The sequence below is a fragment of the Talpa europaea genome (assembly GCF_964194135.1).
Source record: "Talpa europaea genome assembly, chromosome: 2".
NCBI classification, from domain to species: Eukaryota; Metazoa; Chordata; class Mammalia; order Eulipotyphla; family Talpidae; genus Talpa; species Talpa europaea.
The window spans coordinates 12,829,200-12,844,326 of NC_140068.1; the positions used below are offsets into that span (position 1 = coordinate 12,829,200).

A 15,127-nucleotide genomic window follows, 5' to 3' on the forward strand; every position below is an offset into this window, starting at 1 on the left:
ATTTTGGAATGGACATGGTCAGGTGCCAGGTTGATGCCGCAGCATGAAAATAACATGGAAAAAACACTAAATTGGTTAAAATGAAAGGTAGTTGCCACACGCTTGAGCATGTCTGCACACACGTGTGTGCACACATGCAATGTCTGTGAGTTTCAGATAGCTTTTTACGGGATTAATTTAAAAACTGAAAGCTGACATGAAATTTGTGTCTGATAAACACACTTACAAATTAAGCAATGTTAGAATAAGACAGTTAGAAAAGCCCATTTTTGCTGAAAACATCCCAGGTACGTCAGATGGCAGTTTAAGCTGAAGAGTTGGGAGTATAGTTACAGGGTAGTGAACACTAGTTAAGTAACTGCTTAAAAGCTTATATTAAGGCAAATAAAAGCTGATTGCGAGAAAGCAATTATTAAAATGTCTCTTGTTTATCTAAAGGAGAATAGGAATTTTTTCCCTAGAGCAGCCAGATTTTCTTACTTTGAACAAAAGAGCGTGGTCAGTGGTGGACAGTCACTCCCGAGCCTGTTCCTTTGGCCTAGCTGAAGCCCGCCTGGCCTCGGGGGTCCCTCAGGGTGACAAGACAGAAGAGCAAGGGCGCTCAGATCAGAACAGGCCACCCCTCCCTCTGCTCCCAGCCCCCTGCCCCGCGCACAAGGACAGACTGGAGGCACCAAGTTTGTGGCAAGTTGGCATCTTGGTTCTTTTGTGTTCCGGAAATAAAAATAAGTGCTTGTCTTTTCTTTGGGGGGTCAAAGAGAACCTCATCAATGTCCTCGAGGGGGCTATTCTGGAGAAAAGAGGGTCATGGGTCCTGTGCCAAGCTGTCGAGCTCTGGCCACACACTGGGCCTTTCTTCTGGATCTGGGCTGCGTGTCCGGCAGAGGAGGAACTGCATCAGCATCACAAGCACAGTGACAGGGTGGCTCTTGTCCAGAAGGTCCGTGTGGGGTCTGGCTACATGGCCTCGGGGCCTGGCGGCAGTTTGAAGAGTCTAGCCGCAGACACGAGCTTGCTTATGTGTCTCTCCTCTGTAATGCCGGCCTCCTGAAGGCAAGTGTGTGACAGAGAAGGCACGTGGCCCAGCGTGCTGAACCCCGCTTCTGTGAGGGCGCTGGTGTACATGGGCAGACCAATGGAAATCAGCCAGTCTGACACGGACGAAACACATCCCGGGGATAGAGGCTTCCTGCAGATCTCAGTGAGTCCACCGCTTGGGATCTGGGTAAATAAAGAAAACACTTTTATCACGACGCTCCAAATGCCACGGGGGGGCCACTTTTCACATGCCTAAAGGGGTGTTATTGAAGGATAATGACTCAGCTACTATGAAGTGAGGATGCCAGGTGATGACAAGACCAAGAGGAGCATCAAGAATTTTCTCTCAACTTCTCAAAGGAAAGATGGATTGCCAAAGTGTGTGAGGCACTTGGAATTGGATCTACCCCAATTACATGTCCATGTCTCCATACTGCAGGCATTAGTGTTTCTGACTATCTTGTCTCATGGTGATTAGCTCTTCAGGGAGAAACTTTCCTGTGCAATACTGTGAAAGGTAAGATTCTGAATGGGTAGTGGGTTTTATGAGGCAGATTTTCCACTTTATCTTGAATCTACATTAACCACCAGAAAAGAAATCATCTCATTAACACATTTATAAAGAATTTTAAATACAAACCTCTTTTTTTTAACAGATTTTTTTTTTTAGATTTATTTATTTATGCATACTAGAGCAGGGGCACCAGAGGTGTGTGTGTGGGGGGTGGTGGTGAGAATATTCACCAGAAGCAGAGTGGGGAACAGAACAGACAGATTGACTGAAATACACTGCTGTGGGGAGCAGCAGACGAGACAGGAGAGGTCTGCTATGCCATGTGGGTCGCTCCCTGGCCGGCAGGGATTGAACTCATGCTGCAGTGGCTGCAGATAGCTTCATAGGTTGCATCTTAACCCCTTGCACCACCAGGGAGGCCCTTAAATACAATCCTCTCAAGGATAGGCTCGGGCAGGGATGTGGAGACATCGATCTATACTTGATTTTTAGGGAGACTGCTGCTTTTGGAAAGGTGACTTAGTCACAAATGCAAAAAAAAAAAACCTTGAGCTTTTGTGCCATCTTGAGGACACAAATCCTCTTGAAGGAATAAACCCCTAGAAATTAACCTTGGAAGTATCCAAAGATTTATTTAAAAAGACATTCTTTATTATATTGAAAAAAATCTTGAGGAAAAAATCTGTTTCAGATATGAGTTGGCTCAGGATATATTCACCTAGTGGGACACCTGAAAATATGGAAAATCCAAAAGAAATTTTAGTTAACAGAGAAGTAGATCCATGAACTGATCATTGAAAACAATTGCAAAACCGCTCATTTCCACTTATGCACAGAAAAAGGACTAGATGGACTTTTAAAAACTTTCATAGTGTTGGACCTCCTCTGGTGGTGCAGCGGTTGAGCGCTGGGCTGCAAGGCTGCCCGCAGCCTCTGCAGCGCCAGTTCGTTCCCCAGCCGCCGGCGAGGGTCCCACAAAAAAAAAAAAAAAAAAAAACAAAAACAAAAAAACTTTCACAGTGCTGGGATAATCTGCATTTATTTAAATTTCCAAAATAGCATTTAAAAATCTTTTGTAGGAATATGTATTTCGTGCCCCCAGTGTCTCCCTTCGAGAGCTGCAGGGACCCCTCAGCGGCTGTCGGCTGACCCATCAAGCACCGTCACTGACCCAACTTCACCTCGGGTGCCAGGGAGCCCAGGCTACAGCCACTCACCGCCATGCGGTGCTGCTTCCGCAGCTGCTTCACACGGATCTGGTCCATGTTGGTGGCCACGTCCCTTTCGGGCTGATCCAAGTCTTCTGCGTATCTCTGCACCAGGGCTTCTGGGATCCCACAGCGCCCGTGCTGCCAGGAGAGCAGACAGGTGCATCAGATTGCAAGGAATACCAGACACCAGACAGGGTGAGACATTTCAAAACTGGGAAATAGCACCCCACGTTTTAATTTTAGGTAATATATATTTTTTATAATCAGGATGGGTGTTCAGAGGGAGCACTTTTTACAGCTTTACCTTTCAGGTACTGACTGATGAGCTGTAGGAAAGTGTTTTCAGATATAATTAAAACAGAAAACAGAACATGATCATCCTCTATTTCTTGGTCTGGTGCCTTCACCTTGCTCTACCTTATTCATTTGCAAAATGTTATTAAAGACAGTCTCCTGAACAGTAGAAGGCAAACTGTGTGGGCTTCATCTACGAAGAGTTACACCAACAGCAACTGGTCTAGCATTTACTGTAGAATTCTCACAACTTTCCACTCAAAGGGGTTTATTCACTAGATGCCAAGGAGGGGGAAGTGGAGGATCTTACTGCAAGGCATTAGTGGTCCTAAGAACTTGATAACAAGGATTCCCAGCAATGGGAACAGCTGTACTAACATACAGCTATTAACCTCCGTTTGTCACAAAGTCATTTTAGGATCAGTAAATCTACTTGTCCTTTTAATTTTTTTTTTTACAAGAAATGATTTTTTCTTATAGATCTCAATGGTTTGGGTCCAATGGGATGGTTTATGTCATCTTTCCCCCTTGATACTTAATTATATAATTATTACATCTGAATAGGGTCCTATAATTGCCTATATGTTAGCATTTAATACTACTAAGAGATACTTATGCAAGTTATTATTAATCCCATTTTACATGCAGAGAATATGGTGGGATCTGTTGATGTCTAAAAGCACACAACGAGTAAGACAAGGAATTAGGAATTCAGGCCTGTCTTGTCCACGGAAGTTTCAGGATCTAGTCTATTTCTGACAGTTCGCCCCGCAAAGTACAGTTGCTGAACATCAAAAGCAAATAAGCAAAAGAAGGGAAGGGAAAAGAAGGGCAGGACGGGGCAGGGCAACTCTGAGGCGCCATCTGACCTGGTGCTCCCCATTCACCTGACTGGGCCCTGCAGAGAGGGTCACCCTCACTCAGTCCCGGGGGCCTCGGCCCCAGCCCCGAGTTCCCCCCGCCCCGCTGCCTGGCTCACAAAAGCACCAGGGATACCTTGTCAGAATAGGGCTCCTCGGTGAGGTCGATGCCTTCGGCCCGTAACTTGTTTTCCGTGAGCATTTCCAGATCCACGCCCCGGACACAGGAGGCCTTCCTGGCCCCGGCAGGGCCCAGCTTCACGCCGTGCTCCTGGAGGCTGGCGCTCTCGGGCAGCTCCGACAGCCAGGGCGGCCGTCTTGCGCTCAGGGGGCTGCCGGGCTCCTGTCCTGAGGGGGGCCTGGCTGCCTGTGCTGGGGGACAGTCGCTGGGGCTGCAGCCCCTTTTCACCGGCAGGCCGGGCACGTCGGGGGTGGCAGGCCCGGGGGCACCCGGGAGGAGTCCGTTGGCGAGGCGCTCCCTGCTCTTTTTGGCAGGCACCGGTGGAGGCTGCGAAGGCGTCTTGGCCTGTGTTCTCACCTCAGGGGGCCTCTGCTCAGCATCTCCCCCTTCTTTGGTGCCTGGGGGATGACAAGTTCCTCCAAAATCGAGTCCTTTCCTAAGACCCTCGAGAGGCGTCCTTGGTAAACTGTGCTTAACTCTGGGAGGGTAAGCGTCAGCGTTTGGGGGCACACACGGAGGAGGTGACGTGCCCTGTGCAGAGGCTGCTATTGGGACATCCAGTTTCTTAGGAGTCACTTTCTGAGGTTCAGAAAATCTCTTGCTTTGGGTCAGTAGCAATACACTGTCAACAGCAGAGCCTCGGCCGGGGCCCTGAACCTTGGTGGAGGAGGGGGCTGTCTTTTGTGGCACTTCTGGTACAGTCTGAGGAGGTGGTGCTGGCACGTGGTGAGGCGCGTCTTTTTCAGCCTCCGGCTCTCCTTGAAGGTCATCCAGGGAATGAGACCGGGGCCAGGCCTCCACAGGTTGGGGGTCCTCCAGGGTCTCACAGCTCCGGCAGATGGAAACGGGCAGGCTCCTTCGGTTTTGATTCAGACCCGTCCCGCAGGGCTGGACACAGGTCTTGGTTGCGTGAGGGGCCCGGGCGCCGCCAGGCTGGCCCTCCTCTCCCTGCTTCAGCCCCTCCACCGGCTTGGTCAAAGGCAACGTTGGGTAGTTGCCCAGCTGAGTCTTGTGGAAAGACTTCAAGCTGGACTCAGCTGATGACCTGGCAGAGAGAAGGCCAGCTTTCCGAGTCTTGCCTGCAAGACAAGGAAATATTTTACAATCACGTCTCAAAAAACAAATCAATCCAATGGATGTATAAAGGTGTGCTGACATCACTGAAATCCCCAGTTCCTAAAGCCAATTGGTGACTTACACAGAGGACATAAATCACCATCTATGACCAGGGATGAGAGAAGGCTATTTCAGCACCATTTTTATTTTTAGAAAGAATTCTTAGCTTCTTGAAAGGACTGAGAGAGACTCAAATTAATTGAGTCATGTGGACAGACCTTTGCTGTCTCCGGCAGTAAAATAAATCCACACTGCAATCAGTGTGGAAGGAGGTTGCTAGTCCATATCCCAGGAGCAACCACACTGATGGGATTTCTGTAGAGTGAGTACAATTTCCTCAGGCTGGGAAAGCTGGACTGAAATCCAGAAGGTTCTATGTGTGTTGCACCACCCTGCCAGGTTCACTGATAAAGTGAACTCTCATATTACACCTTCCCCCAAGACTTAGAGGTTTGTTACTATGCATGAAATAATGGTATCCTAGAAACAACTGACAAAATGGTACAGACAAGTAAACAGCCTAAGTATTTGCCAGACAGTCTTTAAACACAGCTATGGTTCTAGGTCCCAGTGCTGAAACCATAGCCCTGATTGAAATCAACTGTCGGACTGACTGCTGACCTAGCAGCCACACATAATCTACCTATTGACAGCTGCTGACATGTTAACTGCCACTGCTGCTGGATAAGTTTCCCCAGAACCTGCGATCCAGGGGCAGGCAGGCTCTGTGCTAAATGCAGAGTTCTCACCGATTTCTACACATCTCCACATGTGCACACACGATCCTCCCCAATTGATAAGAACACTTTGAGTGGCAGGGTCCCCACAATGCTCATTAGAATTGGGATCAGGGTTGGTCTAGCAAGACACTTGGGAGAGAAACTTCATAATATGAAGGTGATTGCTCCCCCTCGCTCAGCTCCCTCTAGTCCTGTTTTTTGTGCCCACAATAGTTTTCAAGCTTTTTAAAAAAACATGACCCACAGTAAGGACACATACATCTATCATCAGTAACTTACACACACACACACACACACACACACAACAGAGATTACTAATCTAACCTATGAACACACTGGTAATTTTTTTTTCTCTTATCCTAGAAAAGCACGGTTCACGGCCCTCTAAACTGATTCACAGCTCCCTCATGAATTGCAACCTGCAGTTTAAAAAGCTCAGCTCTAGAAAGTGCTCAATAAATATTTCAGCACGTGGGCTACTCCTTAGAATTCCAGTGGCAGCTACAAACTATCAACCCTGGGCATGGTTCATTATGGTCTGCCAGTGTTGTACAGAGATTTAGGGGGACCCACTACTGCTATATTTAATCTGGCTGGAAGGGGAGTTTGGGCGTCAAACCACAGTCACCCGTGGAGACACTGAATGCGCCTGACCCCAATTCACCTTGGGCTCCTCTCTGTTCGAGACAAATGAACTTTCTGAAATTTCCTACTGACCTTTAGGGCAGGGAAGCACAGGCCAGACACATGGTCCTGGAACCGCCCTCTCCCTCCACAGCTGCCTGGAGCCAGGCCCCCGGGGGGAGGCATTCGGGCTGCCTGCCTCTCGTGGCCCCTCGTGGCCTTGATGAACGGTCTACTGGCAAATAGTTTTCCTTCTGTGCCTAATAGTTTCTAACACTCCAATGTTGGTTTTTATTGTGAAAATAAAAGGACCTAGGAGACATACAATTTAGATTTTACAGCTGCAGGTATTTTAGATGGAATTTATTCACCTCCACAGTCATCAGGAGGTAGAAATGGTACAGGCTAACAATAGATGGAATAGTGAAGAGGTCAAAAAAGAAAAGCATGCTCTACAGGAAAAGAACAAAGACTTTTGTTAGTCTTTAATCTGATTTTTAAAGACTTCATTTATAAGATAAGCCTCACAGAGTCTGAGTGATAATCAGTAATTACATACATAAGCACCTTGGCCACTGCCATAGTCAGTGCTTAATAAATGCTAGGCATTATTGAGGTATTATTATTTTTTTAAAAGATTTATTTATTTATACAAGCACTGGGTACAGTCAGAAGTGCGGAAGGGTGAGAGAATTCACCAGAGCCAGAGCAGGGAGCAGAACAGGCAGACCGACGAAATACATCGCTGAGGGGAGCAGCGGGCAGCAGGAGAGGTCTGCGCGCCATGTGGGACCCTTGCTGGTGGCCGGGGATCGAACCAACACTGCAGAGGCTGCGGGCAGCTTCACAGCCCAGTGCTCAACTTCTGCGCCACTGGGGAGGCCCTTGAGGTATTATTATTTTGTTTAATTCTTAGAAAAATTTACAAAAGAGAAACTCCTATTACTATGTCAGAAGGAAGGGGGCTCTGAGACATTAAGTAACCTCAGTTAAGTCTTCAGTGACACGCTATTCAGGATTCAAACCCCAGGTCTCCTTGCTCTACACCCATTGTTCTTTTCATGACCCATGTTGGGTTAAGACCCGAAGGCTGCCAGACAATGCAAAGCACAGAATTCCCTTCTCTGACACACAAGTTAGTCTTCAACTCTTCTCCCTCTTGCTAAGAGGGATGGAAGAATAAGTGTTGGGAGACCAGTGCATAGTTGTTTCCTAAAACATCAGCTGCCCAGGTTGGGAGATGTTCGTCTTTCCACAGGGTCTTAACTGAGCACCCGTCACCATGGAGATGGCCCCCTCCCCACTGCTAGCATTCTCAGAGGCAATGGCTCAGGCTGAGGAAGAAAGGTGGTCATCAGTCAGAGCACAGATGTCCAGGAGTGACCCGGTGCCCACACGGCCACTTGCATCCCAGGTCGTCTCTGTGGACATACCATTTTCCAGGTTCTCACTGCTCTCGTAGCATCCAGAGTCTCTTGGCGAGCACCCCCGCAGGCCCTGGCTGTCGACAAGTAGCTTCTCCTGCGATCCTGACTGGTCACTGTTACCTAGGCAAGGGGACACACCACAGGAATCATAAGGGAATGGAAAAGCAGAGGTTTCCAAGTTCCTTAAATCCCCCCAACCCCATCTGCTTAGTTTTCACCCTATATTTTAACCCTTGGACTTTTGGAAGAGGATGAATTATTTTAAAGTAAATGAGAGAAACATGAATGAGCATGTTTTCATCTAGGAATGATATCTAAGTTTGCAGAGAAGAGGGAGACGAGAGTTGGACTACATCATGCCTGTGAAGTCACACTGAGGGCGACTCTGACCTCAGCCCATCAGGGAGTGGAGACATCTAGGTCACGTGTCGGGGAAAAGCACCGTCCTCCTGAGGGAAGCAAAGGGGGAATAAATGCCCCTCTCAAGAGGTGGTGTCAGATTGTACACTTTCTAGAGCTTTCTAAGATTGTATTTCAAGTTCCTTGTGATCAGCCTTCCAAACTTGGGAGCTAAGCTAACTGCAAAATAAGTGGCAAATAAAACATCAACTTTTATTACAATTTAGGAGCATTCTCAGCCCTTGCGGACACACGCTGGCTTCTGTATTACTTCGGCAGGAGCGTGGTTGGCAGACAAAACCCAAAAGGATGAGAAGCCAGAGGCAGATCTTTAGCTTTTGTTTTCTGGAATGTGTTAGGAGCTTTGCTTTCCTTCCTGCCTTTCCTTTGTCTGGGCAGGCATTTCCCCTGCCTGGACATAGAGGAATAGGCAGGGAGAGCCCTAAAGCCGTCTGAGCACAGAATGCCCTTGAGGAGGACTTGTCCTCAATGCCCTTGAGGAGGACTTGTCCTTATCCTAAAGACTCGTCTGCTGCCCCAGGTGTGTCTGCAGAATGAAGCTGCTTAGATGCAATTAGAGTCCCTCAGGCCTCCGTCACCCCACAGTGCTGCCCCGAAGTTCCATAAAGAGGATAAAGAGGACTCGTGTGGTCTGTCCTGGGGAGGAAGCTACACCAGGCGCATCTTTTGTCATCATCTGGATAACCACTTGGTCACATACATCAGAAACCATTTTCTACATAAAATGACTAGCTCCATGATGAATGGCTTTATTTTTTTTTTCTCTCTGCTTCCCCTCCCCCTACCACATACACAAAGAAAAAAGAAATCAATAAACCAGAAATCCGATGCCTTATAGCAGTCATTTGAGAAAATAAAAATTGCAGCGAGGCAGAGGGCTGTCATTCCACACGGCAGCTGCGCCCACTGTCCGCTCGCCACTTGCTGCTCCCATTTCTCACAAGGGCAGCACTTAGCACAGAAGTTTTTCAATGAGAGCTCTAAACAAAGCAGTGCTAATTTTAAAGTGATTAATGAAAATTAACTAATTGGAAGAACAGGAGTAAGCCTTTGCCCCCGCCCCCGTACTCAAAGTGGAACATTCTAGAGTAATGTCCTCATTGTGTGGAAGAGTCTGTGGATTTGGAATGGCCTTTATTCTAGCCTAGCATGTTATTTAGGAAAATGATACTTATAAAATGAGGGCTTTGAACTATCAGTTACAGCCCAGGAAGAGGAATTGATTCAGTGTGTCCTTGGTTAGACAGTTTGGTCCCGCTGTGGCCAGACAGCAAAGTGCTGACCGTTGGGAATAAAACGGAAAATGCATCCCCACCCCCTAAGAATGCAAGCTGTGTCTGCATCTTTGGGGCTGCCAGCCTCACCAAACACAGCAGAGCACCCGAAGTTATCATGGGGAGCAAAGGGATCCCTTGTTTGGTCTGAAAAATGGATCAATTTAAAAAATATGAAGTTACAGTAACTTTCTTTCTAAAAGAGCCAATCAGCAGCTATTTAGCGGGGATCTCTCTATCAAGTTTAGCAAAATTCCTAAAAACTATAAGTCAGTGTTTCCTAAGTTGGCCGTCCTCCCTCATTAGAGAGAACAGAGAGGTGGGAGCCCCTAGGATGTGTTGCAGATTCAAGGTCATAGCCTCTTCCCACACATACCAGCGTGAACGCCAAGGCACAAAGGATCAGAAAGATCAGATGAGTAGAACCATGAATCATCCTCAGTCAAATAAGGACAGAGGACTAAGCTGTGTGTCTAAATCCTCATTTGGGCATGATCTGAACTTGGGCTTGAGGGGACTTTGCTTAAGCAGAAGTTCTCCCCTATCACACCTTAACACGCTCATATACACACCAGCGGAGAGGAGAGTATGCTAAGATGGTGAGATCCCCAAACAGCAACAGGTGCTTGTGTGCCAGAAACCAACACCTACCAGAGAGCAGTCACTCCAGGAAGGAGGAAGGGAAGGCAGTGTGGTTCTCAAAGCCAAGGCCATTCAATGGGCTTACTGCATGTATTTCTTTAATAAATAAGAATTGAAACAAAGTTTCAACAAGTTTTAGTTCAATTTTGGAAATAAATATATGGATTTATTTTATTTTTCTCTGTAGTCTTCTGCATATTTTTCAAAAAAGAGCTGATAAAAATTCTGATAAACAAGATTAACTTAATAGAGAGTTTTCATTTCACTGACCAGGACAGTGAGTTTGGAACCAGTGTAAGAACTGCTATTGGATAATTAAGAGTGTTAAGATCTCCATGGACCTTCATCTCTGTCTAGTGTATAGAAACCTAGTTGGACAGGAACTGTGTTCCCACAAGTTGTAAGTGGAGTATTTCTTAAACACAATAACTGCACTGAATATAAAATCTTATAACCCTCTGATAACTCTGGTCCCAGACTATTTGGCACCCCTAAATGCTTGGAACCTTTGTTTTAAAACCAATAAAAGGAAGTACTACTTGATGTACAGGGCTGTTCTGAACAGAGGCACGAACAGATCTGAAAGGGGATTTATGAAGATGCAAAGAGTCTTCCTTACTTAGACTTCTGAGTTAGCTCCATGATGAACAAGGATTGCCTCCAAAATGCCCCCTGATGTAAATCTCCAGACATGATCCCAGGAAGGACAACAAATCTGAGCTAAGGCAGCACCATGGGGACTAAACACAGATCCTGCATTGGACCCAATATTTAGCTTTGCTCCATGGCTGTTCAGATTGCTAAAGGAACCATAATGGATGGGGCTTAGACGTCAGCTGTTCTCAGAGGCTGAGGAAGAGCAAATGAGCTATTTTATGAACAGATGTGATCCGGAAGACTAGATGATTCCACATTAATTGATATTAATACAGCTGGCCGGCACACCAGGCGCTGTGCCAGGCTCTCCATACAAACCGGCCAGAGGCCTCCGAGGCATCTCTTGGGGGATTCAAATACTAAAGAGACCTGGTTATAAGCTACAGAGACCTGATATTAACTGCAAAATACAATTTTCTCCAAATCTCTCCCTGAAGGCAGCGTGTTTGTCTAGGGTTCAGGTGTCTGTGTGATGGTGTGTGGTTCTCTATGTGATCAGTTAATTTAGAGGGAGTACCTATTAAGCAGGAGTGAATTTAGCTGCACTGAGACCCTGGATTCCATGTCTCTTGGGCCTGATACATTCAGTAATGTATAATTTTTTTTCCACCATTAACCATGGTTTCGGTATCTTTTAGCAAAAGAAATGCTATTAGCTACTGATATCCCTGAAGCAGAGCACTTGAAAGAAAATGCATTTGAATTCAATAACTGGAAAGGACACTGCCTTCATGATGGATCATTTCAGAAACATTTTTTGATGTCAGATTGAAGAATAAAGAGCAAGATAAGACTGGGTTAATGGAGCAACAGATACAGAGTATTCAAATAGACTACATAAAAGCTCTGAGCTCACTGAATTCTGCTCATGGATTGTAGAAATAAGCGAGCATTTTGGCCTGGAATGTGCAAGAGAACTGTCTGCTCTATGTGTTCACTTAAGACATTTCCCTCTTTTTTAATGGCATCTGATGGATTTCATTTATTCATTATCCAACCTATTCAATAAGAAAATAACTCATGATGGGCTTTGAGAGACAATTAACTCTTAGTGAGGCAAGATACCCTTAGTTTGTCATTTTTCCAAACCCAATGACCTGCCTTAGTACTTAAGGTGGCACCTTTGCTATTTCTTAAGAAAACTGCAATTCAGTTCTCAGACACCTAGACAGCTTTCTCTATTCCTCATTACTAGAAACATGCTAGGAGAGACATTGGCAATAAGGATTTTAGGAGAGTCTATACTGTGCTGTTTGATATAACACAATATTGACTTTGGCTCTGGAAAAAGCAGGCCCCAATGAGCAACTCTAGGGACCTACGCCTATTCTGGCAGCCTACAGGAGGTGTCTGGTGACCTACAAATGTGGCTGTGTCCCCAGGATTTCTGTGTTGGGCAGGACATACTGTCATATTCCTGTAACAGCTCCACCGCGGTCAAGAGAACAGCTCTGTGTTCTGGGTCCCTGATGTTTAACTCATCCAAGTCTTCCTCCTCCAGAAGCTTAAAAGTGTCCAGATCTTCATATCCATTGAACAGGAAAGTGGGCATGTGCTCCTGGGAGGGAAAGAAGACAGCAGTGAGCATGACCCACCCTGTGGATCCCTGACCTACCACCAACTCACCCTTTAAACTCCTTTTCCCCTAGTGGTCTTTGTAGTAAGGCTAGTAAGTATCCTTTGTAATCTAGCCTGAGTCTCCCAGTCTTATGGCTTAGTAGGCAGGTTCTATTAATCAAGGGTCAAGAAGACACACTGCAGGCTGAGACGGGCCCCATCGGCTGGCAAACACATGCGGCGCACAGTGGAGGAGACTCTTCCTTCACTACAGAGCTACTGAAATCCAACCCCAAAAGCCCTGGATTTCCTCAGCAGCAAGAGGGTTTTGCAAGGAGGAAATAGAATCTACCACTGTTGCCCCACCACACTCGATGTGGGGGAATATGAGAGCGAGGTGGGAAGGGAAAACATGGCCTCGGAGGTGACAGTGAGCAGGGGACCGGGGTTTTGTGCTTATAGAACTTGGTGGTAGCAGCCCAAAGCTCACAACAGCCTGAAAGCTGCTCTGGGGGCCAATAGCCCACTTGGGTTTATGCTATCACCCAAGGCAGGGGGCTAGGATGGGGTTAGGATACTGGTAACTATTTCTATAGACTGAAGGCTCTTCTCATAGCACTGGGCCATGCTTATCGGATGACAAAGGCCACCTCCTGCCCATCCCTCAAAGCGCCCATCCTGGCTGAGTCTAGGAAGAGAGGACACGAGGAGGAGCATGACCTGATCAGGAGGGACTGACCTTCAGGTTGATCCGATCTAGGAGGTCCTCCACGGACTTGGGCTGGGGGGGTCTTCCTTTCCTCCTCCTCCTGGCTGGGCGCTTGGGCCTCTCCTCCTCCTCATTCAGCACATCCACATAGATGAACTTGAAAGTGCCAACTTTATTATTCAACAGGCCCATCCAGGTCCCCATGGGCGGCTTGCTGATTATATCGATGATGTCTCCTTTCTGCAGCCCGGGAGCAAAGATCCTTCCATTAGGTACATTTCTAAGCATGACCCATCAACCAGCCAGCCCTGTTAATCACGCAGAAGTGAAAGCACTGCGAAGGCCAGTCAAGGGCTCCCCCAGTACCCTTCTGAGCATAGGAGGTGGGATGGGGAATTTGGCTGAGGGCCAGAGGGAGCAGCCCTGACTGTGCTGAGTCCACCCAGGCCAGGGGTCATGTCCCCTCCAGCCTGAAGCCTGCCTGCGGGCCCCTCAGTGTTCAGACTTGGGGGGCCATCTGGCCCTCCGAATGCCTTGCCATCACCCAGTGAGCTCCGGCTTGTGGGAACAGTTCCCACCAGTCTAGGACAGCAGCAATCCCTGTCCTGATGTTGCTTCACTCAATCTCAAAAACTGTTGTCTGTCATCTACAACTATCCTTGGTCACATGGAAAAGGCAATGATGTTTCTTCGTGGAAGAAAATATAGAAGCTGGAGTGTGGAGGGCAACAGGAATTCTAGGGGAGAGTAGGGTTGGAGGACAGAGCCAGGGTGGTTAAGTCGGCCACGACAGGGAATAAGCAGACCCACCTCTGTCCCAAATGCTGGCTGGTTCTGATTTGTTTGCAGCACAGAGGAAGCCAGTTTACCAAGTGACCGAGACACAAGCCAGGATGCACCCCTCAGCCCAGCAGTCAACCGCAAGGGGAAAAGACCATTTCCCAAGGAAACCAAGAGCTGGTCTGGGCCAGGCAGACACACACCTTGAGCTTGAGCGAGTCTGTGTCATAGGGGCTGGGCGTGAAGTCCGTGTGCACCCTGGCGCGCCCACAGAAGGGGCCCCGGTAGGGAGGTTCCTCGTCATCACCGTCCTCCGACTTGACACTTTCCCGGTTGCTGGTGGAGGAGTCGGTGGTGCTTACAGTCTGACCACCTGGGCAGGAAACAGCAAGAACAAGATAACAGATGTCCCCACGGCCTAGAGACTGAGCCCCCAGGAGAGCACAGGGTAAGGGGGAGTCTGGGCTGAGATCTTCGCCCTCTGAGTGTTATTATCCGTCAAGATGGGGGTGACAGACAGCAAGTTATCATTGTGACACCAGGATCCAGGGGAGATGGTGACTCCCTAGTGGAGAATCCCTAAACACCCTTAATGTTCTTGGCCTCTCTCTGTCAGGTGTGCTGCTATCACCCCATTACACAGTTGAGGAAACAAACTCAGAGGTCACGAAACTTGACAAGATCAAATGCTTTAAAGGGGGAGGTTTAAAGGGCCTCCCCTGGTGGCACAGCAGTTGAGCGCAGGGCTGCAAAGCTGCCCGCAGCCTCTGCAGTGCTGGTTCGATCCCTGGCCACTGGCAAGGGTCCCTCATGGCGCGCAGACCTCTCCTGCTGCCCGCTGCTCCCCTCAGCAGTGTACTTCATCAGTCTGCCTGTTCTGTTCCCTGCCCTGGCTCTGGTGAATTCTCTCATCCTCCCGTGCTTCTGACTATACCCAGTGCTTGTATAAATAAATAAATAAATCTTTAAAAAAAAGGGGGGGGGAGGGGAGTTTAAACTTAGTCCATCCCCTCCATACCATCTGGCCAATAGAGAGTGCCCAGCACAGCTCTCTGTGATTTATCTTTCTCCTCCCTTCCCTGC

The 15,127-nt window shown here is 47.7% G+C and overlaps 1 protein-coding gene across 4 annotated transcripts in view; it reads right to left on the bottom strand.

Moving 5' to 3' along the window:
• Positions 1-957: 957 nt before the first annotated feature.
• The window catches only part of SASH1 (SAM and SH3 domain containing 1), a gene marked incomplete at both ends in the record, with an annotated part of 171,510 nt that continues 157,340 nt past the window's right edge, over positions 958-15,127 (bottom strand). For all 4 annotated transcript variants that reach the window (XM_084228836.1, XM_084228835.1, XM_084228838.1 and 1 more), the window contains 7 exons: positions 958-1,221; positions 2,770-2,901; positions 4,054-5,177; positions 8,012-8,125; positions 12,406-12,556; positions 13,295-13,504; positions 14,248-14,417. In XM_084228836.1, the coding sequence (XP_084084962.1) occupies positions 958-1,221; positions 2,770-2,901; positions 4,054-5,177; positions 8,012-8,125; positions 12,406-12,556; positions 13,295-13,504; positions 14,248-14,417 (2,165 nt within the window). The remainder of the gene's footprint in view (positions 1,222-2,769; positions 2,902-4,053; positions 5,178-8,011; positions 8,126-12,405; positions 12,557-13,294; positions 13,505-14,247; positions 14,418-15,127) is intronic.